The sequence below is a fragment of the Cupressus sempervirens genome, chromosome 10 (assembly GCF_028749045.1).
Source record: "Cupressus sempervirens isolate cs-2001-9-10 chromosome 10, ASM2874904v1, whole genome shotgun sequence".
In the NCBI taxonomy this organism is placed as follows: Eukaryota; Viridiplantae; Streptophyta; class Pinopsida; order Cupressales; family Cupressaceae; genus Cupressus; species Cupressus sempervirens.
Window position 1 is genome coordinate 676,269,482 of NC_143127.1, and position 27,536 is coordinate 676,297,017.

Sequence of the window (27,536 nt, forward strand, 5' to 3'; positions counted from 1 at the left end):
TAAATTGTTTGAACTTATATTTTACGAATATTAGTTTACACAAATTTATTTTTTACAAGCAATGATATCATATAGATCTCCACACAAAATAACATAACCGAAAATAAAAACAAATCCACATAATGCAATATGTTTTATATTTTTTTTCATTTTACCGCATTATTAAATGTGATCATAAAAATAAGACTAATGATAATTGTGTCTTTGTACATTACTCATACGAAAGAAAATAACCAAATCTATATTAAATTGATAGAATGAACATCCGATCCTAATACAATTCTAATTCAAAATTCTCCTCGACTATAGAACTTCCACGATGCGAGACTATTTAAAAACAATATCGCCATCATCAAGGCTTTGAGAAATCCTCTCCGCTTATCACCATCAACTCTTTTATTATCCTTCCACTAAAAGCAACACCTGAAAAACATTATAAATGGTCATTCAACTTTGTTCGTAGTCTTCCGAAAGACAGAATATTCTCCAACTCCTTCCAAAAACCCTAAACCCTAAACCTTCGCCCACCCATTTTAGTAAAGAAAAATGAATATTTTATTCAACGATTACCCAAAACCCCTGCATACCAATACCAATAGTACATTTCAACTTAATTCTCGAAGTTGAAAGGCAGGCAGTGAGATTACTATTTCATCGGTATCCCTTCAGTCCCTGCCGAGCTCAAGCTCTTTACCTGCCGATTATTAATTGTCAACAACAATTTGTATTTGGAACAGAGTATAATTTACCTGAGATCTGTTTCTTGTTTGTGTTCACCGATTCTTTTGATTGTTTGGCTGCTGCTGTAGTATCAACCGCGAAGTTCGAATGGAGAGGAAACGAGCAAAGACTGGTGATGCAGATGAGCTTCAAGATGTGGACTATAAGCTTGTACTGTCTATGGAGCGTTTGCAAGAGCTTCAGGATGATTTGGACCAGGTAACTTGTTATTTATCATCTGTTTTTGCTTCCAAATTTAACTCCTTTTAAAATAAAATAATTGATAAATTTAACAAACCATCACATGAAAAATCTAAAATTGGAATGCCCATGTTTGTTATTTCTATTAAGCAGTATTTGGCCTCAAAAGTAATGCTTTTATAATTGAAACATCAATCTTTCTGTGGTTTTTTTCTTGATAACTTTTGAGAGGTATTGGACGCTTTGAATGTAGCATGCTGAAAGCGTGGACCCCATTAAAAATATTTTGTAAGCAAGCTTGGTTTAACTTGATTGCATCTATAATTCCATGTTCTTATATTTGCAAATGTGGTTCTCTTCCTAAGAAGGCACTATCTCAAATTCTGTTCTTTTCCTATATAATGGTTTCACTCTATTGCAGCTACAATAGCTATTCTTATTATCTTTTAAAACTTAATGTGTGATACTCCACTGTGCCTTTAATTTTTACACCACATTCTTTGACAGGTTTGTTAGATTTACCGCATTACAGCCCAATTTATTTTGGTAGGGTGATTTTCAATGTGGGCCAAACTATCCCATTTTCTTTACAGCCCAACTTATTCATTTATCTGATTATTACAGGCTGAATATTACTGTCCCTTACTCTCAACAATTCCGAGTGTTAATGGTTTAACTAGCATCCAATTGATTTCTTACTTGGAACTGTAATGCGTCTGTGTCTTTTCATACACAAAGAATGGACAATGGCCTTCCCCGTCTCTTGTGATTTTGGTACCTTTTTCCTGCTCTGCATTCAAATGTGTTACAATGTAAATAAACATCATATTTTAGGGAACATGCAATAAACATGATATTTGAGGGAGCTCGCAGGAAAATCAATGGGACAAAGTCCATCCCTCACCACTTTCCTTTCCTTTTTTCCGGGCTGCATTGAATTATTTTGCATTATGATCATCATTTTTATGGAAGATGTAATAAATATGTTATTGGAGGAATCTTTTAAGAAAATCAATCGTAGTTTAAGACTTCAAGTAATATTAATAATGAAATTGGAATCTTCTAGCAAATACAGTAAGAGTGGTTTTGCATGCCGATTAATAAAAACATAGCTCCTGGCAATTTGTTTAATTCAGAACTTGCTTGAAACTCACCAAAATTGCGAGAACATGCAAGTTTGTGTGTGCTGAATAACTTGCTTGTGAGAAAGTTTCGGCAAATTGGCCTGTAATTTGTAGTGAGGTTATTGTGGCAACTAACTTTGATTATTTTGAACTTTCTGAGTTTCTTGCTGACTCTTTTGTGGCTAGACTGGTAGGGTTTCTGATCTTTCTCTGACATTTTTTGGAAAACTTCCCGTGGCTGTGCTTGCATCCTTGATCAACTTGAACCTGTGTTACTGACGTTGGGAATTAGTGTTCACATAGGAGTTTAGGCTAGCTATAAAGTTGTTTTTGATAAAAGCAGCATGAAGAGGGTCCTGGCCCATGGTACAAGCAGCGCTAGGGAAGCTCACATTAACAAAGAATTAACAGCTTCCAGAGAGCTAAGACAAAAGGAGCCCCACATAACTTACCTCTATAAAAAGAAAACTTAAGAAATGATTTAATCAACATAGTAGCACCATTAATGTCTAACCAGCAAAAAACACTACGAGAGTTTATCATAGTAAACTAATCTAAACTGTTAAGCCATACAGGGCTAGAGTTTTTAAACATCATCATAAAGGTAAAAGTAACTAAGCCCCAAGGGCTATAATAGCAAAAAAGGACCAACATAGAAACCTAGCTACCCCCAAGCCTCTTGGACAGCAGAATATCTGCCTATTCTTCATTCAGGAACTGAAAGAGCTCCTTGGCCTCTTTTTCCTGGGTAGGGTCTACACCAAAAATCTTTCGCTGCAGAGCACATAAGGTGGTAGCGCTAGTGTGCATGATCTTCAAGGAGAACTTGCTAATGTCCTTGAACCTCCTGTTCAGGCCAGCAATCTCACCATTCAGCTGCTCCACCGTTTTATTGAGCTGATCCACCTGGGTCTCCAGTGAGCCAAGCACCCCACCAGAGTGACTACCCGCAACATCAACACCTGTAAAAACAACATTAGAATATAAAGTTGTTTACAAACAACTTAATATTAATATTATTGTTAGAATAAAAAATTGTTAGTGTGCTTTGTTATAATGTTTTAGGATAATATATATTTTTAGTTATATAAGAGATTATAGTTATGTGAGCTGTTAGTACAATTCATATAATCATAATATAGGAGATTAAACTCCTATATAAGTGTTGTGTATTTGAATGAAAAAGGTGGAACACATATTATCTTGCACACTAGTATTTGTAGCTTCTTTTTGTCTCTGCCCATATTTCTTATAACTGATCCTTGCAGTGGTTCAAATTTGTGTTCCGAACCCTGGTTTGTGGATTTGGTAAAAAACAAAAATATAATAAAATATTAAAATAATAGATGTATATGTATTTATAGTTTAGTTACAGAAAATGTGCATTTTTATAATATTTTCTGTGTTCCAGAGAGATGTGTCTCATATGCTGGTACCCTTATTTACAATGAAAGCGTTTGAATTTGATGATTTATTTTTTGATTCTCATGTGAAATCTCAAGTCAAGTCCGATGCTATATATTAAGCTTCTTTAATGTTTATGTTGAATGCTTTATCAATTTTATGATGAATTAATGTTTGACATTCGTCTATTTGAAAAAAAAGAAATTTCCCCATCTTTTAACAGCTGCCTCACCCCCATACCAGAAGCATGTCTCGCCGTACACCATCGTCTCTGTCTGGAAACTCAGTGGAACATAGAATATTTTTGATGTAGAGAAATATTTATGAACCTTATTAAACATCAACAAAACCAATACACTATAATAAAAAATGATTAACAAGTAAATAACTAAATTAAGTTCAATTTGGTATTATAATTTTCACACATCTGCCATGGTAATTAAGCACCAGAAATAAATAAATAATCAAAGGAGCTTTTTATTTTGCCATGGTCATATGTGCTTCCAAAACTATTGCCATGCTAAATAGTCATCCTAATTATGTGCAGGAAGTCCATTGACATCTCTCAAGACACACCTTAATGTAGTATAGTTTACAAGGAGTCTATATCCATTGGTACTGGAAAAATAAATTTATTTACATGATTGAGAGAGAAAAGGTGGCAAAAATGAAGCAGACAGTAATAAATTGTGCTCAGCAGTCTTTCGTTTGGGTTTGATATGTTTATGCATCATAAAACAATTTGAAAAAGTGAAAAGCTATTTAGAAAGAATGTTGGGCACATTGATGGTTCTAAATTGTGGGCTTCAATGGGGCTACCCTGGTTTGTTTAGGAATCAGGATGCATCTACAAGCTGAATCACCACTCCTGTAAGCACCCCACCTTTACTGGACTAGAATCTGACCCCGGAGCAGCCGCACCTGCACACTGACTCATTCATATCTTTTGTAACTGTATTCTGCATGAATAAATGCTTTTAATATTTAAAATTAAAGTAAGAATTTTTCGTTTTAGTTTTCCAGGATTTTCAAGCTTTTTCTGAGTTTTTGCCCAGTCACGAAGCCCAAGTGAAAATTGGTTCTGCCAAGCCTGTTCTAAAACTGTGGCTTATAGATTATTCAAGTTTTATAACCTTAGTTTTTCTATCTCACGGTCAAGCTTGGGAGCAAATCGAGCCTTTTGAATTCACATACACTAGGGGTATATGATGTAGTCTTAGGTTCAAGTTTGATTCAAAATATGGGTTCAAAGAACCGGTTCGTTGGTTTGGCAAAATTTTGGAAAAAGGTTTGGGTTCGTCCATACAGAAATATATATATATATATATATATATATATATATATATATATACATGTATGTATATATATATACATGTATGTATATATATATATATACATGTATGTATGTATATGTATAGATATAGATATACATATACATATACATACATACATACATACATACATACATATATGAAGGCTAGAAGTATAAGTTAAAATTAGAATGTCACATAGTATCATAAAATTATATGATTTAATCATTTAAACAACAAAAACACCATAAACTTTAAGCTTGTAATCATAGCATCATTACAAAGCATTGTTCAATTGATCGGCATATCTTAGGCCTTGTTAGACAAGTTGAATACAAACAAGAGAGCTCCTATGTCAAAAGCCCTATTTATTACAACAGGCATATAGCAAGCTGAGCTTGGAAAGAAGTGTATCATGTTATAAAAGAAGCAGAGTTATACTTGCGGCATTGTTCTATCCCTCAATGGTGGATTTATCATGTTTATGTCTACCACTGGAGAAGCTCATCGTCTCCACATTCATGATCTAGTCGAGTCCATTTTGTGCAATTAAACATTCTCTATGTCAAAGATGCAAGCTGGGATGCCTACACTATAACATCTTGTAGGAAAATCAGAGAGCTATTGATACACAATTTCTTTTTAAAACCTAGGCGAATTTTTGACGAATTGGACCCAAATTTGGTACTGGTTCGAACCCAAACCTAGTTCAGAGGCCATACCAGTGAACCAGAGAAACTAAGGATATATTCATATATACAATATCATAGATTAATGTGTATTTATGTATGTGTGGATTGGAACATGTGTTTTCCTATGTTATTGGATTTGTGCCTTGGTCAGGTAGGCGTGTGAACCGGGTTCGAATTCACAGTTTGGTCCTCGCTGGATGGGTCCATCCGGATCTGCACCATTGCAGATCTGATGTATCCACAAGTCGAAACACAGACCCTGGATGAATCTAGCTCAAACCTAGGGGAATACCACATGGACCCATAGTCCAAACTCACTTAAAATGTCTTGTTATTATTATTATTATTATTTTCTAGTATTACCCCAAGTTTCTAGGACGAGGACAGCAGGGAATGGGGGGACGAGTTTTCCGGACAACAACTTTTTTTGCCAACTTTGGGGATGACAGAGGGGACGGCTATAGAAATATAGGGAAAATATAAAATATATAGTGAAATTTGCATATATACATTACATTCATATGAAGACATGGATAAACCATGCCATTTAAACATCATAGAACCTTAACATACAACATTTCAATAATCAAACTTGATGCTCAATATGCTATTGCGCATTCATAATTTGGAATTATTGTCAATGTGCATGTAATATTAAAATAATAATATAAAACTTTGAAATGTACCCAAGAACATAATTTAGAATTCATTTTCAATAGAAACAAGAACGATAACCCACCTTCCAAGTTGAAACTCACTACTATCATTTAACTTTGAAATTACACTTCCAATTCATTGTAACCGGACTGATATTAATACAAAAGGGTCCTCTTTATAGTTCTGATCATGATATAGGCTTGTTACAATAAGAGGGTATCTTGATGCAACTTCCAATATTCACCATATCTTCCACAAAGGACCCAGATCAACCCAAAACCAACCAAGCACTAATGTATTGTCAGAAAATGACAGAAGAATGCATGTTCTAGGTCTGTAATGTACTTTTCAAACTTTTCCAGCACCTTGCAAATAGTCTGCTATATAATTCTGAGCATGTAGCGTGACTGTAATAGCAATATTAATTCCATGATTCTTCACGTAATTTTGTCAAATACTAATTAGAGGGCCCCAAATAGCAGGAAATTAACTACCAAATAGTAATAAGCATGTTAGGGTGAGCTTGGAAGAAGGGGCCCACTTTAAAATTTAAAAAGAAAATGTTTAATAAAAGAAAAAATATTTTATAAATGCTGATGTTGTCTATCAAATCGGGGACACCCATCTATTCCAGGGGCTTCCAAGCTTCCAAGGCGTCCCCAACCATCCCGAGGATGTCCGGACGTCCCCAAAAAGATCTCCTGAAGTCCCCAAGTTTCTAAGACATTTCTTGGGAATTTTTAGAAAAGGGGGACAAGTGGGGATGTACCCTAGCCGTCCCCAAGTCCCTGAAATGTTTTCAATACGGGGAAGGGGGTTTTTAGGCTGGGGACGCATTCCCGGGTAACACCGTTATTTTTCAATGTGATGGTTTTCTTTAGAATCATGAATGTAGATCAATGATCAAGTTTTTAAATTTTTAATGTTTTTCTTTAAGTCTTGACATTTGTCACTGATCATTGATCAAGCATTATAGATTCATACTATGAAATGATTTAGTTTTACAATTATGTATATTTCTCTTATTTTTTAATTATATAATGCACATATATACATAGACATATACATGTATATACACAAACGAACCCATAAGAACTACAATAGAATACAGTTCACAAATCCACGAACTGGGTTCTCATATCCGAATCCATCCTCAAACTTGAACATGTTACTTCAGTTAAAAGTTTGTCTAATGTCTGTCTAAATTTGTTTGATTCATTAACTACTAGGTTTTGATCTCATAGTCAAGGTTGGTGGCAAATCAAACTTTGAAAATCTAGAAGACCCTGAGTACATGCATAACACAACTATTATGTGTACATGTACACATATATTGCTAAATGTTGACAGCATCGTGATATAACACATACCCATTCATACATATTACATATGCATGGTTATAGTAGATAGATTTGTGCCTTTGGCACTGTTAACAAAAGTTAAAAACTGAGGTGTTGTGTGCGTGTTTGTAGGATATCTTTCCGTCTGTCATTGATGGCAATGTTTTGATTTGATTTTCACTTTAAACACTTGCATGGTTGTGTTACACAGATTTTTGTGCCATCAGCTCACGTCTGGAAAAGTTGAGCTTATGAAAAATGATACTATGGAATTTTAAAATATCTTATAGATCACTCCAAAGGATTTTTTTTCATCATCCCATGTTTCAGCATATGTTTGTTTGGATTGTATGTGCAAAATATTTATTTGAATTCAGGAATCAGGAGGTTGAAGAGGATAAATTTGAAGGAGGTCGATGGGGAGAGGGAGTTGGAAAGATTCAAGTTGGGGTTGCCTCTCTTGATTTGTCTCTTAATTTTTCACTCGGCATGTGCAAAATATTTATTTGAATCTCAGGAATCAGGAGGTTGAAGAGGATAAATTTGAAGGAGGTCGATGGGGAGAGGGAGTTAGGAAAGATTCAAGTTGGGGTTGTGTCCCTTGATTTTTCGCTTGGCAAAGGCTATGATCAATCCCACACTTCTTGAGCTAGATGTTGTGAAGGACATCAGATATGCCTAGTAACTCATTAAAGTGAGGATGTGGCAATAGAGGAGTTTTGGAAGCCTTCATTTCTTTTTATCATGCCTTTTCTCTTTGCACTCTTTCTGCCTACCCACCCTTCATCCCCTCATGTTTCTTTGCTGTAGGAAAGAGGAATTGAGAGTTTTCTCATTCTTTTTTTGATGTAACTTGTTACCATATGTTAATCTTGTTAAAGTGACACCACGGTGGACACCTGTTCAGATGTAAGCCTGTAACAATAATTGGCATTCACCAGAGCAGGTCACTTCCAAACAGGCATAATTGTGTGTCTTAGAGTCAAACTTCACTTTTTTTTTTACTTTGTTTAATGTTTTCAATTCCATATGTTGTGTATCTTGTTTTAATTCATGGTTACTGTGGTTCCTATAATCGGAAAGGTGACTTAATTTGCAAAATTTAATAACAGTATAACATATTTTACATCGAATCAGATGATACATATGTTGTATGTAGCTGAAGCTTACGCATAATAGATTCTAATGCCAGACTCAGACAATGTGATAGATGCATATATTCTCTATGGTGATAGGTTCAGTCATCACAGTACTATTCTGTAGAACCCGTTATATTTAAAATGGATATCCATGGTTATATCCAGTTTATCCTGCAGAGTAGGGTGACTTGGACAAACTTAATACGATTTTCAATTAATGATTCTCTTCTTTTGAGCCTCTTCCAAATCAGTAACAAGACAATAATTTGCTAATTTGTGCTTTCTGAAGACTTGCCTGTTAGTTCTGTTATATCTGCACTGCATTTGTCTCCTCATACTTTGAACCTTTGATGGGGTTTAGATGTGATTTATTCAGATGTTTCCGTAAAGACAACCTGCTCATGGCTACTTGCCTAGAAAAATATGATAGATCTAGTTCTGTTTCAGAACAGGGCTTTTTCTTAAGAGTTTTTTGTAAGCCATATGGTGGTTTCATTTTCACAGCTGCAGAAGAGTTTAGGAAATAATAATCATATTGTCTTGAACGGTTTTTGCAAGCAAAGCTGCTCTGCATTGCATATGCACATGCAATATAAATTGGGGGAAGGGGCTACAAGTTTGACAGTTTAAGCATAAGGCTTATGTTTGACTACAATTTGTCAACAGATATACCATAGGCATCTTTGATGTCCTGATTATGTATCCTTAATAGGCAATGCTTTTATTTTAATGTATTTACAAAACAATATTATATGGTTAATATAGTTAAAAGATTGATCTCGATGAACTTCAATTTATTTGTTCTGTGTTATTGTTTATATGTTTGAGCTTTTCCAGTTTTCATGCTGCATAAATCTTTCATGCCCCTTAAACGAAGTTTGATCTATCAGAAACCAAGTTTTTGTGCTCTCTGGAATGAAATAATGTGACTAAAGTGCTATCAAGCAATGATAAGCATTGGATATTAAGATCTAATACAAGTGGAATCAGCAATATTCAAGTGATATTAAGACCTAATACAAGTAGAATCAGCAATATCCAACACTTGATATTGGTAGTCACCTCATTTCGACACCATATACTTTTCAAATTTCAGAATTTATTACTTTGTTGCATTTTAAAAGGTTGGAGTCTGTTCTTTTGGTTGAATGATTTCAATTTTGCAGCATGGGCTGCGTGGTGATATTCTTAGTTCATTAGGTTAGGCATGCCATTTACAACAGGTAGTATGCTTGTGGATTAAGTTGTTTATACAAGCAAAAAATGGGTTTTTTTGATAATTATGTTTTTAATTTTTTAATTTTCTAAGTTACCAGATTTGCTCCTGGAAGATGAAATTCAAAAGTTGGTTTTCACTGCAAAGTCGGATTTGGTTCGGATTTGCTCAAAGTTCTACCAGTCAGATAAAGTCGCTCAAAATTCTCTTAGAAGAACCCTGTAAGAATTTTGAATGAATTTGGACAGAAGAACCCAAAATGAAATTAGGGTGAATTTGACTGAAGACGTCATTTTTTAGACTTTTTTATATTTTTTTTTTTTCAATTTAGGTCTATTCTATCCTGAAATCCTAAAAGTGACCACTAAAAAGCTAAGTTGCTGGTTCAGATCCTGGTTCGGATGCGGGTTTGACATTTGGGTTCGGAATTTGCTCAAAATTTTTTTGGGCTGGGTTTGGGTTCGTCCGCACAATATATATATACATATGCTGCAACGAATAAGTTCATACACCACTATGCTAATATAAAGCAATTTAGCAAAATACATCACCACATATATTAATGATTTTGTTCCAATGGCATGACAAAATGTCAAAATACACCACCAAATGAATGTTTCGATTCAAAAACTTTAAATACCAATGTCAACAATACTAATCAGTAATCAGTCAGACTCATATAAAATCCGGGATTCATTAAGACCAAGCCAACAGTGAATATCCAGACCAAGCCAATAAACAGGGACGAGCTCCTTCCAACAGGGACCAGACCGAGCCAACAGCAAACCTACGGATCCAGACTGCAGCTGCCAAAAATCCCAAACTGTTGCTGCCAAACGCAGGTTGCAATATGGAAAAATCCCAAACGGCATCGTTTTAGGTTTTAATATGTAAATCGCTACCTAAAACTAAGTTGACAAGTCAATAAGATGACGTGGCCTTGAAATTCGCCCAAATTCGTTTCACATTCCTCCCAGGCTCCTCTGCTGACTGCGACCAAATTTGCTCAAAATTCCTCCGAATTCGACCAGGGTCCGAAATGACGAATTTACAGGGAATTCTGATGGTAACAGGCGAATTTGTAACGATTTTGAACCAACTTCAAATTTGAGCGAATCGAATGTCGAATTTCCTGGTTTCTGAGCGAATATGGTAACTTAGCGTAAAAAGACCAAAAGGATTGTTTTATGTCATTTATGCATTTGTGAATGAAAAGAAAAACTTCTTGCCTTCATTTGTGTATGAAACTTATCTGCTGCTGCACGTCTATATATATGTATTCCCATGTTTATATATATGTATTTTCATCCTTTTCTGACCGGATTTAATTACCGACTGATGCACTGAACAGGTCTGTTTAATATTATTGTTCATTATTTTAAATACTGTTTCTTCTTTATGCATTTCAGCTATGGCCCAAGTAAATCTGCTAGGTATATGTGCGTCCTTAAAACAACCATTCTTATTGAAGCTTAAACAAGTATTTGGGTTTCAAAATTTATTATTTTAAACTGTTGGTATGTTTGGTTATCATTGTAGGCAAATGAAGCAGCAAATGACAAGGTGCTAGAGATTGAACAGGTTTACATGGAAAAAAGAAGACCTATTTATCAAAGGCGCAATGAAGTGATACAAAAGATTCCAGAATTTTGGCTTACAGCAGTATGTTTCTTCATCTTGGAATGATTTGTATTTATCTAATTCAAAATGATGCTACATTATATACATGACTCAAACTTACCAATTGCATAGTTTTCAATATAAAAAAAAAGGGGCTTTGGCAACCTTAAAAATATGTCAATCATATGTGATTTAAAATAACTTAAATCTACATCTTAAAAAATGAAGAGGTATGTGTAATGTCCCCTTTCCCAATACCCTATTTTTGTCCTAAAAATACAATTACAAGTAAACAAGAAATGGAATAGAGTTAACAATATCATTTACAAATTGTGGAATAAGATAGCATGCATGTTTGACTGTTATGTATCAAAGGACAAAGGATTGATGTGGAGAACTGGCATGTTGACAGCATTTCTTTTGTGCAGTTCTTGAGTCATCCACATTTACGTGACCTTCTGACAGAAGAAGATCAAAAGGTTTGTATCTTTCTACACGTGCCTTAGATGTTTACTTGTATTTAATGTATAGTTAAGTTCAAAGTGCTCATTAACTGAGATCAAAAGGTTTGTATCTTTCTACACATGTGCCTTAGATATTTACTTGTATTTAATGTATAGTTAAGTTCGAAGTACTCATTAACTGACATTTATATATCCATCTCTTTATCTCTTGGCAAACTGACTTCTGTGACTTGCTTCCCTCTGTTAATAAATTTCAGTCACAACGAATGATTTCCTAATGTTGAAATAATATTGAATTACACACCCAAGGGCCAAAACATTGAAATTAAGACATGAGAAAGGATGAACAACACACATTTATACTCTTGTAATCTGTTCTGCATACCTTTGATATCTTACGAGTAACCTCTGCTACTAGTCCTCCTGTTGCACGGAAATATTATATTGCTCCGAGTTATTGAACTTCTATCTTGTATTAATTCTAAACCTTTCAGCTTAAATATTTGATCTTCCAAATATAAATCATTTTTCCATGCAGGAGGCAACTTGGAAGTCAAGTTTAGATCGTTAGTGATTATCAACAATGTATGACTTATTTAACTAAATAAAAGACTTTCAATGTTCACCTTAATCACTGAATTGAATTGCAAAATATAAATAATTAGAACTACTTGCATGTTCACAATGATCCTGTTCAGAAGTTTTGAACTGATCTGTAAAACTCAACACTTTACTGGGGTAGATTTTTTATTGTACAGAAAACTTAAGTATAGCCAGTTCTAGGATGTGTGTTTCTTGTGATGTTTTTCCAGTTGGAGTACAAATTGTTTTTCTTTTCCTCTATAATTCTCTATTCGCTTGTGCGTTTCCTTAGAAAACTTAAGTATGGCCGATTCTAGGATGTGTGTTTCTTGTAATGTTTCTCCAACTCAAATACTAAGTGCTTTTTATTCCACTATATTTCCCTATAAAACATGAAATGTATATTTGTATTAATTGAAATACAAAATATGTATTTTATTAGTTAAAACACTGCCTATTTTAAAGTAAATAAATTAATAATCAAGGGATCTTGGGTCATCAACTACCTAGTAACACCTCATTTCTTATTCAGATTCTTTAATCTCTTTTCAGAATTCAAACATCTTGAATATTAGAAATAATTTAGTTACACTCAAACAGTTTCTGTATCCTATCTTGTCCTTTCCCATCTATTTTAAAGGAAATAAATTGTTGGAGTAGATCAGTTTTTATCATCTACTCATGCTTAAGTTTACCTGGGCATCATTATTAATTTTTAGCGCATGTTATCTACCGGCTCTCCTTCGTAGCCATTATAAGCAAGGTTATTAGCATTATTATTAACATCTCAATACTTTCTTTCATTTTTTGGTGAAATATTTCTCTCAGTGAAGGTTATATTGCAGGTTGATGCTCAAGGAAGGTTGTCTTCTCCAATATAAATTAATAATCAATGGGGATTGGATCACTACATACCTAACATTACTCTTCCCTATTCTGATTCTTGAGTCTTTTTCAGAATTGAGACGTCTTCGTGTACGTTAGAAATAATTTAGTTATACTCTTACACAGTTTCAAAACTGTCTTTGTACTTGTTTTTTCCTATATGATATGCTCCTATGGACAAATGCTTAGTATGTAGAAACAAATAAGTTATTTTTAATTATCGTCATATTATTTACAATACAAGTTATGAATGGAAAACTAGAATACGCTTCTTAGTGTGTGTTTTTTTGCAAATTTGAAGTTTAGATGTCAAATTATAATTTAAATGTTGCTTATGCCAACTTGGTAATTGAAGTATGCATCTTTATTTTCCGAAGGAGAAGAATTATCTTTAAGAATACATTCTTGTTGGCACTGTGCTCCCATTAAGCTGTAGGGTATCATTCTGGCCAAATTATGAAATGGAGGTTTCATAGGGTTATCATTTTGACCAAGTTATGAAGTGGATGTCTCAATTATGGCATTAGTTTTCTGTAACTGGGCTATCTCTGAAATACTGCAGGCTTTCAAGTATCTTCAGTCTCTCAATGTCGAAGACTTGGGTGACATTAAGTCGGGCTATAAAATTACTTTTGTGAGTTTCAAATTTGCGAAAGCCAAATTATTGAAATTACTTCTGGTCAATTCATTTTATTTTCCATTAAAATTTAATTCAGAATTATGTTGGTTGTTAATTGTGTTTTAATAGCTGTTTGGTGTTTCATCAGCTTGTGCATAATACTTTTTATAATATAATAGTTGTATATCATGCAGGAATTTGGACCCAATCCATATTTTGAAGACAGTAAATTATGTAAGATTTTTAAATATGGAGATGATGCTTCAACAACAGAATCTGGAAATCCCCCACATTGGAAAGCTGGAATGGTCAGTAATTCTTTATTTCATTATCGGCTTCAATGTTAGATTCTTCCAAAAGTTCCTTTTAATATATCACTTTTTAAATTATTGGACGAAATATTCAATATCCTAGAATGTCCGCAGGATCTGACAAAACCAAAAAAATCTGAAACAAAAGAAAAGAAGAGGTCAAGGAAAACAGACAGGTATTTGTTTTCTCTGTAAGATGCATACGTCCTCAAACAGTTTGACTTGAATTTTATGAAGGTTTTCTCAATGTTAAAAAGAAAAATGTACTCACTTTATTACACATCCATCAATGCACATGTATAGGCCTTGGCATACCCTAGTTTGTCTGTGCATGTGCAAGATGTTTATGCTAGTAAGATAGTATAATTTTTTTTTCATTGAATTTTATTCTCTAGTTCCAAAGCAAAAGATTCTATAAAATATGCCAAAAATCAGTTAAATGATAATGGCAGAGTTTCGTAAGTTAAAGAGAATTAAATGATTGTGTTTGCAGACTGTATTTGTAATCGTAACATTGTGAGATTCTAATATATTGGTGAGTGTCCTTGCAGCTTTTTCAACTGGTTCAGTGAACATGTTGAAGAAGAGTTGGTAGTTGGAATGATGCAGGATGAGGTATTTTTTTTTCCATCCATTGGTTCTATTTTATATTAGACAAGAAACATAAATGTAGTTGATGCTGCTATTTATTAAAATAGTAGGTAAGGGGCTGCTCTGATGCGTTTGTTGTATAATTCTAAAGGTTTCATTGCCGTCAAATCATAGAATATACATGTTTTGTCCTGATTCCATTTTCTAAGAGTGTGTGATTCCTTTCCCGAAGCTTTTGGTTGATCTAAACGTCATGTTATGACAATCTCAAATCTTTAACTTCAAATTTAAAATATAAGAAAATCACATAAAATTTACTGATACAATTAAATATGATTACTAAGGGACATGGTGATGATACTTAGCATTCTTATATGATATTTTGTTGCAAGATTACTAACAGGACAAGGAAAACAATATCCATAAAGTTCTGAAATGCTCTTTGAGCGGCTGGCCTCTTTTGGCTAGTTGTAGATGGAAAGTGTGAATATTTATATGTTTATTCAGATGCATTTTATTCAACTTAGGAACAATAGAGTGGAAGTTATTCACTTAGTGTTTGTGCTTGCTCATTTTTATGTGGTAAGAATGACATTCTTGGGACATGACAATGCATGTTTTATAATTTGAATTTCTATTATGAAAATAATAACTTGATTGATTTGGTACTATTCCTTTTGTTTTTAACAAGAGAAGCAATATTGATCATATAATTTGTCTTATGATTAGCATAATTTATCTAACATATGAAATGAACTATGTTAAAATTGTTTTCAACTTTTAACAGTGTTTAATCTTACTATTTTCTGGGATCACTGTCGTTCTTTTTGGTTTCCGAAAGGAATGCAACTGATTCCAGGGTAGCAGAAAAAATGTGCTTCAACATATTTTATATCGAGAAATCCATGCTGTAACCAATGCTTGTTCTTTTACTCCTACAGATAGCTGATATAATCAAGGATGACCTTTGGGTTAACCCCTTGAGATATTTCAACAATGTAAGACCTCGTCACCTACTTTTTATATATATGTAGATTTTTGTATGAAAATTCTTTTTGCTTGTTTTTATCCGAAGAATGTAATAATTATAATATAGGCACTTGTGTTAGAGTCCCTGCCATTATGAATGGCTGAATGGTATTAATCTACAAGACATTAACGGACCAGTTTTTATTTGATAATTTTTTCAATAAGAAAGCAATACATTGAAGGCATTAGAAGTCCTATCTGGATTAAAATTCTGTGCAGTGTACACAATCACATGGCTGTAGGTAACGGGCAGTGTCTATACAGGCATCTATCTAGAAAAACATACCGAGGAGACGGTTTTTATTTGAACACTCCTCTGTACAATGTTCGAAATATATGGGTAGATGGCCACAGGTGTAGGTAAGATGGGTTATAGCTTGACAAACTATTATGTATGTTTTGTAATTTACTATGTATTGTAGTTCCTTGATGTTAAATGCGAATGACAGCCAAGTAGATTCTGCTTTGGCTATGGTTAAGGACTCCTCTTGAGGATGCCCATGCCATAAGATAGGAAATTGGCCCGTCAATAGAGAATGCATCAAAATCAGTGAATTGGTCGTTCAATGATGTGGAGAGCTGGGTAAACACAATTAGTGAGTCAAGATTGGTAAAACCAAAATTTTAATTTGGGAAAACGTTTAGAGGACCCCAAAATGGTAAAATCAATTTACGACACTGTACTGTGATTTCTTAATTAAACTGTGCGTAGTTTGCATTGTAACCATATAGAGGTCTGTTAAAAAAAAAAAATCAAGTAAAAATTCAATGTAGAGGTTTGAAAATTCGTTTAAGCATATACCCTGGGGTAACTTAAGTATTGCAACTAGTGATAAAGTCTCAGATTGTGTTCCTTTACCAAGAAGGGGTTGAATCAGACACAATTATTTATTTACAGTATGTTGGTGCTCCCGCTCAGATTTCAGGGATACGATTCCTGAGGTTTACCATGGAGCTGATGTTTTGAATTGTAGTTTGGAAACAATATTGTTTCTTTTGCACATTTTGATTACTTATTTATTACAACATTGTGTTTTCCCAGGAAAATGGAAGTGATTCAGAGGATGATGAAGACGATAATGATGAAGGTGGTGGTGGTGATGATGATGATGATGAAGATGATGATGATGACGAAGAAGATGCTGATGAAGATGATGAGTGATTGAATTTGATTTTTTTTAAACACATTCTTCACAAAATTTTATTCTTCACAAAATTTTGTTAATTTTGAAATTCTGTTTTGTCTTGTAAGTTCTAAAGGAAAACTTTTAGTCCCAAGCTGCAGAAGACAATGTCTAGAAAGATAGTCTCTTTTCTTTCGTATACTGATAAATTACCCCTTTTTGAAGGGGATCATGGTTGCTTAAACGGCCACTCCAAGTATAGGAGTTCGCTTGCTATTATACGAAGTTTTGAAATTGTTTTGCAAACTTAGTTACTATGTTGAATATATATTTCAAATGATCTTCACATTTGTATGTTCTTATAATTATTAATTTAAAGATCATTTATATAGTGATTGTGGGACCAATTACTAAATTCACATTGTGCAATTTAGTGGGATGAATTAGGGTGCTGGAGACTCAAAATTCTATTTAACCTCTATTTTGGAGCTGATATGGCAGCAAAGTCATTGGATCTCATTAATAACAAAAGTACATGTTTTAGAATTGGAAAAGTAAAGAAAGATTGACATTAATTTCTGTTTTCTAGTATAAGAGTCCTTGAAGGAACAGTGCCACCAATTGTGACTGTAGAAACTTACCCAAATACAGGTATTGATCGCCTGTCAGTGAATTGTTCCACTATTGCCCTAGTTTGAGTTCTAAGGTTTTAGAGTAAATATGAGTGATAAGATATAATGATAAGAGAATTTGTACATGAATAATAGTTACCACTGAGTCCAACAAGGAGATTAAATGAACAAATCAGGTCAGAGATCAGCAGATCTAAACATCCAAACCTCATTTTATAGACACATGTTAACAATTTAAAGATGGCGAATGCAATGTCCCAATTCAACTGCTATTACCAGTAGCATATAGTGAACATACAAAATGTTTATATACAGATATATAAATGATGAACTTGCCTTCTAGATTTGCCACAACCAATATGGCCAAAAAGATTATGCACAAGGGTTGTCCCAGTTTGTTATGCTGGTGATTGATTATATGAACTTTGAGTTGCTGCTTGACAAGTCTCTAACCCACCATGATAAGAGGTGCTGAGTTGATGTACCTTTGGAATTGCTCCAAATTGCACGCTTGGGGTTTGCAACTGGGCTCAAAGTTCATGACTTATAGAAGTGTGTGCCAGGCTTGGATAGGTAGCTGATGGCTGCTGCAGGTGTAGAACAACCTCCTAGGACTGACAATCAAGTGGCCTAGTGGCTTGATTGTTTTCTACTGTCCCCTTCTGTCCTCCCAAAAGTGGCGGTCAACCTGAAATTCAATCCTCGCACAAGTTTATGATTAGATATGCGGATCGAAGGGAAGATTGACAAGATGAAGTTGGAGTTTTGTCCTAACCTGGCTGGCTGTACAATGGTTTAGCACAGCATTTGGATTTTATCCCGCGATTTGCATCAATTATCGATCATGTCACAGTAAAGGCAAGACAAATATATATATGGCCAATGAAAAATTAAATGGCCCAGAAGGGCAGTCTTTAAAAAAAAAACGTCTGCCACCAAAATGAATATTTTGTTGTTACTAATATAATAATAAATATTAATGTCTAAAAACACTTTGTATTTAAAGTGTTCAGGTGGTTGGCCCAATGGGATAAGGTACATGCCAGTCCTCCCCTACGAAATTGCTCGTCTTAAAGTGGTTTCAAACTTAGGTGCAGGAATATCTCCACTCCTTTCCATGCAGCATCCTTGAGTGGAAGATTTTTCTATTTCACCAACTGCTCTTGAATAACCTTATTTCTCGAAATCTTTCTATCATCCATGGTAACTTTTGGTTTTAAATTCTATTTCATTAATCAAGAAGGAGCATCTCTACCAGGGTGTGATTTGTTCTCTAGAAGTTTTCTAAGATTTGTCACATGAAAATACCATGGATTTTGATGTTGTCTGAAAGTTGCAGCTCATATGTTACCTCACCAAACCTCCTCACGATCTTCTAGATCCACAAAATTGTGGGTTCCATTTCTCAAAACCTCTTTCATTGAGGGTAGACTATTTGTAGAACTGTAACCTTATTTCAGTTTCTTTTATCTCACATCCATGATAACTTTCGGTTCCAAAGTCTATTTCATTCATCAAGAAGTGGAGCTCTACTAAAGGTGACATTTGTTGTCCAAAAGTCTTCTAAGGCTTGTCATATGAAAAATATTATGAATTTTGATGATGTCTTGGAAGTTGTAGCTCATATGTCACCTCACTAAACTTCTTACAATCTTCTAAGCTCCACAAAATTGTGGGTTCAACTTCTCAAAATTTGTTTCATTTGAGGGTAATTTGTTTGTAGGATTGTAAGCTTAATAATTATATGCTTCCACCTCAAAAACCTCGTTAGTTTGGAGGCAATCATGGTATATTTTTTTTTGATGGTTTTGGTATAATATAGGTTCTCTTTCGCTCACAATGTCTAAGCTTTGCGAAATCATAACTTTAGCTCATGTAGTTAGAGCAGCGTAGTTATAGAGTGGGTTGAGAAAGAGTCATTATTTCCTATAAGCATGTTGTGTGTAGAATAGTAGCAATATTTTCCAAGGCACAACCATTCAACCCAAGTTATTTGTTTTGTAACATAGCCCCTCAAGGAGCCTTCTATCTATATGTTCACAATTTTCATTTCTCCATTGGTATGAGAATGGTAGTTGTATAAGTACAAATTTGGTACATTGAATTAATATTAAATGCTCCATTTATTTAACATCCTTCTATTATATACTCATTTAATTATTTGACTATATAGTTCTCCCTCCTAAATCTTCCACTTCACAAAAAACAAATCAAATGCATTTCCAATCCATTCAACTCACCCACATGGCTATATATTTTGGAGCATTTATGATTCACAATCAATTTAGGAACACTATTCCCCCTTTGGATAATCTATAAATAAAGGGGTTGTTGAAAGAAAAATGATCCCTCTTCTTCCTATTGAGTTATGATCTTGAATTGCATATTCATTTTCTTCTTGTTTGAATGCTTGATGATCTACTATCTTTAGTGCTTGATGGTCTACTATTTTTAGTCCATCTTCAAGGCATTTTAATGTAGTTTCTGCATCCATGCTTGATGGTCTACTATCTTTAGTCCATCCATAAACATTTTAGTACATACATACATCATTATGCATAGGGTTCCATTCCTTGTGTTTTATGCATAGTGAGACCTTATTAGTAGTATTTAGCATATTAATTGAGTTGTTATCTAGATTTAAGCTTTGTATCTAACTTATATCCATCTTTATTGGCATACTTGTTAAATATCATTGTATCTTTATCATCATTTCACTAATTTTCATGCATTATAGCATAAAGCATGACTCATTCTTTGAGTTGTCATCCATGATGATCAAAATGTGTTAATTGAGAGCCATTTTAAATGATCAAAATAAGATCCTTCGAGACGAAGAACTTGAGACACGCTTGTTAAATTACCTTTACTTATTTGCTTTATTTTGAAGGTTTAACAATCCAATGTTTCATGGTGCATTGCTATTTTGATTATGGACTGACCCTTATTCGCTAACACACATTTTCAACACACTCCATAGGGCACACACACCCTTATTTTTGACAAATTTCTTGTAGATCTAATGAAATTAGTGCTAGCTAGTGCCTTTTGTTCATTGTTTAGTACTTAAATTCACAAATAACTCTTTCTATACCTACCTTATCACATTTTGTCTCTAGATCAATACTTTCTATAAAGCTATGAGCGCCTAAACATTAGCAATTTGACTACTCATACATGAACTAATTTAGAGCATTTTGCACAACTATCAACACTTTTGGGACTTGTTCTAATACCTTTTGTCTCTGGGTTAGTGTTTGTTCTTTTGGTAGCATGTATGCACCGATACCTTGACATATGCGTAGATCTGAGATGATTCAAAGCAACTTGTGCACTAATACCTTGTTGTTAGTAACACTACCTTCCTTCACAAAAGTTTTATCAATGCTTTATGATGCAGAGATTAGCAACATACTAATGACAAACCCGAACACCTTGGATACTGATAACAATTTCCAAACAGTCCACCATATCAAAGAACTTCTCTTCAAACCCTTAACTTCTTTCTCAAGTGCTAATGCCAAGGGTTGTTAGCTCCAATTGATAATGTCATTGGTAATACTATGAATGTATGTTAAAAAGAATCATATCAATTTTTATGTTGTCATTGATGTCAAAGTCTTAGTTAGCTAGACATTATGCTAACTCAGTAGAGTGCTATATCATTACGATTGATGAAGAGGGTTTGAAGAAAGTATGTTGCAAATAGAATTGATAAGTATGGTATTCAATGGGCACTTGAAGGAGTTGGATAGTGACAATGTAAAGTTGGTTTGATTAATTTTTAATCATATAATATTGTAATGTATTAAGCTATGCAAGTGTAACCGAATGACAAGGTGAAAGAAGGAAGACTGTATTCGTTGAGTGACTTCTGTGTTCACCGAGCAAATCGAAAAGTAACTAGAATATTTAGTATTGCATGAGTGAGTCTAGTATTAACCAAGTACTATATTACCTGAGTGAAACTATGTTCACTGAGTAATAGTTGGAAGAACAAGTTGAAAGAAATGGAATCTAAGGCCGAATTTTGATGGAAATATGAAATGTTCAAGATGGTCAAAGGCACAAGTCAATTTTTTTTACAAGATGAACGATTGGGAAAAGATATGATGATGAAGATTAAAGAAAGATAAGGATGAGCACAAAGTTCTATGGAAGTTTTATTTTCTATGTGGTTAAGTATATTGAATATGAGATTGATGATTATGATTAAGCGATAATAAATGGAAGAATCTAAAAGCACAAAAATGACTATTTAAGGAGGAGACAAGACAATTTTTAGGTTGTTGATGTTACTTATCATATTTTTGGTTGGAAATTGATTAAGTAATGATAATATTGTTGTGAATGCGAAGTTGTTGAAGGCTAAAGAAGATAGTTGAACTAGGTGAACCGAGAAGAGTTGAGGAAGGAGAAAGAGAAGCAGTGAATCAACCAATCAAGAGAATAGAGAAAGAAAATTAAAAATCAAAGATTAAATAGAGACAAGAATAAAAATGAGATTTGAACAAGCAAGGTAGTGCTATACCTAAACATATCATTTTACATTGTTACTTTCCAATCATTGTAGTAGAAAATATCGTAGACTGAGTGGACCTAAAAAATCTTTGAAATCTTATACTGCAACATCGACTAGTGGTGTTTGTAAGTCTTTTAGAGCATACCACTCTTTAGACAAGAGCAATGAGTGATAAGGTCTAGATGGTCTTTTGGTTAAATCCTCTAACAAGGTCACATTAGCAATGTGTTGTAAACTTTAACAAGGTTGACTTCTAATAGAGCTCAGTTTAGAACAATACTTTTTTTGGGTTGCCAGTCCTAGGTGGATTTTCCCTTAACAAGGTTTCCACATTAAAATATTGGTGTCAAATGTGTGAATGATGTTATCTTGCAAGTTATTTTACATATTATTTTCATTTGACTACAACTTAGTAACAACTAAGTTTGTGGTCAATAATAACTAAGCTTTTTAACAAGAATAATAAATGCACAATTTTGAGTAAAGTGATTGAATGAGTTAATTGTGAAGTTGAATAGATACACCGAGTGAAGGTTTATGATGTTTAAGAATGTTGGTTGGTACTGAAGTTGCTTAAAGGGATCATGGATAATTGCTTCACCCCCCAGTTATCTAACAATAAGAAAAAGTGCGTGGAGGAAGAAGTTCAAAGGAATTTGAGCTAATGATCAAAGATGTATAAGAGAGAGGCACCAAGATTGAACAAAAAGAACTTTTCACCATGGAAGGATAAAATGAAGATGCATCTATATGAAATTGGAGACAATGTTACACATTGGTTGGAACATGAATACACTACCCTTTCTTGTCCTCTGATTGTGGAGCAAATGAATGAAAAGATAAATCATAGTAGCTTGATGATTGAGATTGCATATGCACTCAATGATGCAGAGTTTGATGATATCAAGAACTACACTATTGCCAAACAAATGTGAGATAAGCTGACACATGTACATGGAAGAGATGATAATGTGAGGAGAGCTAAAGCTGAAAGTATTAGAGGAAAGTATGATGGCATGAGAATGAAAGAAGGTGAGAATGCTTCTTAGTATGCAAATTGAATCAAAGAAGTTGTGAGCGCAATCAAAGTTGGAGGAGTTATCAGTGATTTTGAAATTATAAGTTAAGTTCTGAAGAGTCTTCTACCTATTTATGCTATCAAAGTTTATGCTATCCAAGAAGTGAGAGCTATGCATGGTGATGTATTGTCACTTGACAGTTTAGTTGAACGGTTGACTACATGTGAATTGAACAATTATGACAATAGTATAGTTACAATTGGAAATGCTTTTAAATCTTCACTAACCATTGGAAATCCCAAGAAAGAGAAGAAAGGTAAAGAAGAAAGTGAATCATTAATTTGAGGATGATTTAGATGAACTTGAACAATTGCTTGTAAGAAGGCCGTCAAGAGGCAAAGACCAGTACAAAGCTAAATTGCCCCTAATTTGTTTCAAATGTAATGAGGTTGGTCACTTTTGTATTAAATGTCCTAATATAAGTTAGAATGACAAAAATGACAAGAAATATCTCAAGTACATGAAGAACACAAATTACAAAGACAAAGGGAAAAAGTCATGCTACATTGTTGAAGAAGACCACACTAAGTCCAGTTCTGATGATGAAAAGTAAATAGTTGAGATGGTATATGTTGCAATCAAAGAAGATCTCAATGGAGAAAGGTATGAAAGAGAAAATTCCTTTATTTCACATGTTAGCAAGAATGACTCATAAATTATTAACATTGGGTGTTCACATCACATGACTGGTGATCTAAGTAAATTTGGCAAATTTGAACAAATTGATGATGGTGGAACTATTAAGTTAGGTAATGATGTTCCATGTCCAATGAAAGGTAGATGATCACTAATGTTGAATGGTAAGATTAGATGTGATTATGCATATTGGGTACAAGGACTAAAAGCCAATTTTTTGACTGTTGTTCAATTGAACAACTCAGGTCACAAGCTAGAGTTTTAAAATAGAAAAGTCAAGATCTTTGATGATGAAGGCAATCTGATTGGAACATGAATGCAAAAAAGGTAACTTATTCTATTTTGATCCTACTATTGAGACATGCTTATTTGCCTAAGTTGAAGATGTGTGGTAGTGGCATAAAAGGTTGTGTCATGTAAATTTTGAGAACATTGTGAAAGTTAGTAGAAAGAAAAGAGAAAGAGGTTTACTGAATCTGCAAAAGTTAGAGAACGCTTTGTGTAAAGAATGCCATCTCGGTAAAATGACCATCTAGTTTTTCAAGCAAGACACACCCTTCAAATGATATCTTAGAATTGGAGCATACTAGTCTATGATCTAATTAGTGTTGACAGTTACTATGGTGAAAAATATTTCATATTGTTTGTTCATGATTACTCAAGATTGACGACTGTTATGTTCATGAAGGTGAAATCACATGCTTTTGATATGTTCAAATGGTATAAAATTAGAGTTAAAAAGGAAACTAACAAACATTTGAAATGTTTAAAATGTGATAGAGGTGAGTTTATCTTAGTTGAATTCACGAACTTTTGTGCTAAGAATGGTATTAAGAGACAATTGTTTGCATCGAGGACACCACAACAAAATTAGATTGCTGAAAGGAGAAATATGTCAATTGTAGATTGTACAGGAAGATTGATGATTGAGAAAGAGGTTTCTTAGATATTCTAGAGAGAAACAATTAACATTGTTGTTTATACTCTCAATCGAGTTCAGTTGAAGAAATGAACAAACAAGACACCCTATAAACTTTGTTATGGTCATACACCAAATATAAGTTATTTCAAAATATTTGGAAGGTAGGTGTTATATTCACAAGGATGAAAGAAATGGTAAATTTTATTTTAAAGGAGATGAAGGTACATTCCTTGGTTATTTATCTAAGAGAAAAGCTTAGAAGTCTTTGAACAAAGTTACTAACATGATAATTCAAAGTGTGAATGTGAGATTTGATGAGTTTGCAGAGAAGAGTGATGTGGAAAGTAAGAAGGAACCTAAAGATTACAAAAAAAGTTCATGTATGTGTATGAAGAGGCACCTAACACATTGCCCAAGTTACAACAAAGACCCACTAAGCGCCAACCAAATGCACTCACGTTACAAAATTCTTTACCCAAGCATTAGATAGTTCAACCTAAGTAGGAAGTTAAACCCCTATCAAGTGGATAAATTGTTGAAAATCAAAGAATTGAACCTATATTAGCCAACTATGTGAGAAAGAATTATTTCCCATAACAAATGATTGGAAATAGAAGTGAGGTAAAAGCACAAACTTGTGTCACCCTATTGTAAAGGAAAATGATAACAAAAGTATAATTGTTCACCTTCAATAACATAAAATTGGTATCATTATTTAGAATTTGAAAATGAAGTAAACTAATGAAATGTGTAAAAATGGATGAAGTTTAGGATTATAATTTTTAATAATTATTTAGAATAAGAATTGATATATTTTTGTAATTTTTATAGATGAATTTTTAGTTCCTGAAAAATTCTAAAAATTAGGGGTTTAGTTCCCACCACAAAACTATAGGGAAAAAAACTTATTTCCATTTGAGCTTAGACTATGTTATATATAACATATATAGTTAGAACAATTAAATATAAAAATTGACTTTAAACTATATTTTCTCTTTTATAATGATTCAAATTTCAACTCACCTGAAATTGATAGTTTTCATCTCCCACCACATTTTTGAAAACAAATCTATTCTAACCAAAAGAAAAATTATACATTCTTAAAGAGGACTCTCTCGTCTAGAACGCTATATAATTTTTAAATTTTTTTAATATGATTTAATATTTTTTCTTTCTCAAAATTGACATTTTTTTGAGTATTTAAATATGTGCTTGTAGAATTTTTTAATTAGAATATACTATATCTAATTAAAACACTATAAGTTCTATATGAGAATATTTTTGACTTTGAGCTCTATAAAATGCTCTTTATATGTTAGTAAAACAATATCATAAAAAATAGTAAGAGTTATTGAAACGCCAATTTTTTGAAATGATTTTATTTCTTTAGTAATTGGACACAAATCAGTATAAAACATGCATTTAATAGACATTTCCAATTAAAAAAGTGTGAGACCATATATAACTTATCTAGAATGAATTTATCTAGATGATATGTTTGAATAAAATTGGTTTTTGGATAGAATGCTCAAATTTAGTCGTTCTGATAAGTCAGCTTAAAAGGTGACACAACTTTGTACTTTTACCCAGTGCTAGAGTACAAACAAGAAGTAAGCTAAGAGACAATACCTGTTTGATTGCTAATTCAGAACCAAGAATAGTTAAGGCTACATTGGATAATGAGGATTGGGTAAATACTATGAATGAAGAGATTGATCAGATTGAGAAGAATAATACCTAGACACTAGTACTGAGACCTGATGACAAGAATGTGATAGGAACCAAATGGATTTTTAGGACTAAAATGGAAATGGAGAAGTGGTAAAAAACAAGGCAAGACTAGTTTGCAAAGGTTATGCACAAGAGGAAGCACTAGACTATGGTGAGACTTTTGTATCCGTGGAAAGAATGAAATGAGTAATAACATTGTTGATATATGCTACCTACAAGAAGTTCAAAGTTTATCAAATAGATGTTAAATTTGCATTTCTGAATAGAATACTTGAGGAGGAAGTATATATTGAACAACTTGAAGGATTCATTGGGCATGAAAAGAAGAACATGGTTTGCAAGTTGAACAAGGCATTATATGGATTGAAATAAACATCAAGAGAATGGTATGAAAGGTTACATTCTTATTTGATTAAGATTGGATTTTCAAGAATAAGTGAGAACAATAATTTATATCTAAAAAATGAATATGAAGATATGGTATTAATTGCTAAAATACTTGTTGATGACATAATATTTGGAGAAAATGACATGCGAGTAAGACATCTGCTGATCAAATGAGTACAAAGTTTGAAATTTCAATGTTTCGTGAGATCAAGTTTTTCATTGGATTACAAGTCTATCAAACAAAGAAGGGAATATATGTGACTCAATCTAAGTATGTGATTTTTTATTGGATGGACGAGTCTAATCCAATCCATACACCTATAGTGACTGGAGTGAAATTATCAAAAGAAGACACTACTAGAGAGGTAGATGAGACATAATACAAATCTATGATTGGTAAGTTACAATATGTTGTACATAGTAGACCAAATATTGCACTTGTTAGAATTTTTGCAAGGTTTTCATCTAATCCAAAGGAGACACACATGACTACTGTGAAAAAGATATTCATATATCTCAAAGGAAGTGAAGATTATGGCATATGGTACAAAAAAGACGACGATTTAAATCTTAAAGTCTACACAAATGCTAATTGGGTT

At 33.4% G+C, this 27,536-nt stretch overlaps 2 protein-coding genes across 4 annotated transcripts; one reads left to right on the forward strand and one right to left on the reverse strand.

The window, feature by feature from the left end:
* The first annotated feature begins 315 nt into the window (after window positions 1-315).
* LOC149535625 (NAP1-related protein 2-like) lies at window positions 316-17,419 on the forward strand. Of its 2 annotated transcripts, XM_089803603.1 has the most exons (10): window positions 317-657; window positions 810-939; window positions 11,343-11,465; window positions 11,852-11,902; window positions 13,917-13,988; window positions 14,168-14,281; window positions 14,399-14,460; window positions 14,836-14,899; window positions 15,817-15,873; window positions 16,947-17,419. In XM_089803603.1, the coding sequence occupies exons 2-10, from the start codon at window positions 829-831 to the stop codon at window positions 17,064-17,066; spliced, it is 774 nt and encodes a 257-aa protein (XP_089659729.1). In that variant the 5' UTR covers window positions 317-657; window positions 810-828; the 3' UTR covers window positions 17,067-17,419. The 2 variants fall into 2 exon arrangements, with proteins under 2 accessions (XP_089659730.1, XP_089659729.1); XM_089803604.1 differs by having other exon boundaries at window positions 316-939.
* On the reverse strand, window positions 2,503-18,487 carry LOC149535626 (uncharacterized). 2 transcript variants are annotated; one of them, XM_089803605.1, is made up of 2 exons: window positions 10,531-10,764; window positions 2,503-3,007 (listed from the first exon to the last, which is right to left on the reverse strand). In XM_089803605.1, exons 1-2 carry the CDS (start codon window positions 10,673-10,675, stop codon window positions 2,745-2,747), a joined length of 408 nt encoding a protein of 135 aa, XP_089659731.1. In that variant the 5' UTR covers window positions 10,676-10,764; the 3' UTR covers window positions 2,503-2,744. The 2 variants fall into 2 exon arrangements, 1 of the variants encoding a protein (XP_089659731.1); XR_016356779.1 differs by lacking the exon at window positions 10,531-10,764 and adding an exon at window positions 17,997-18,487 and having other exon boundaries at window positions 2,890-3,007.
* Between the last annotated feature and the right edge of the window lie 9,049 nt (window positions 18,488-27,536).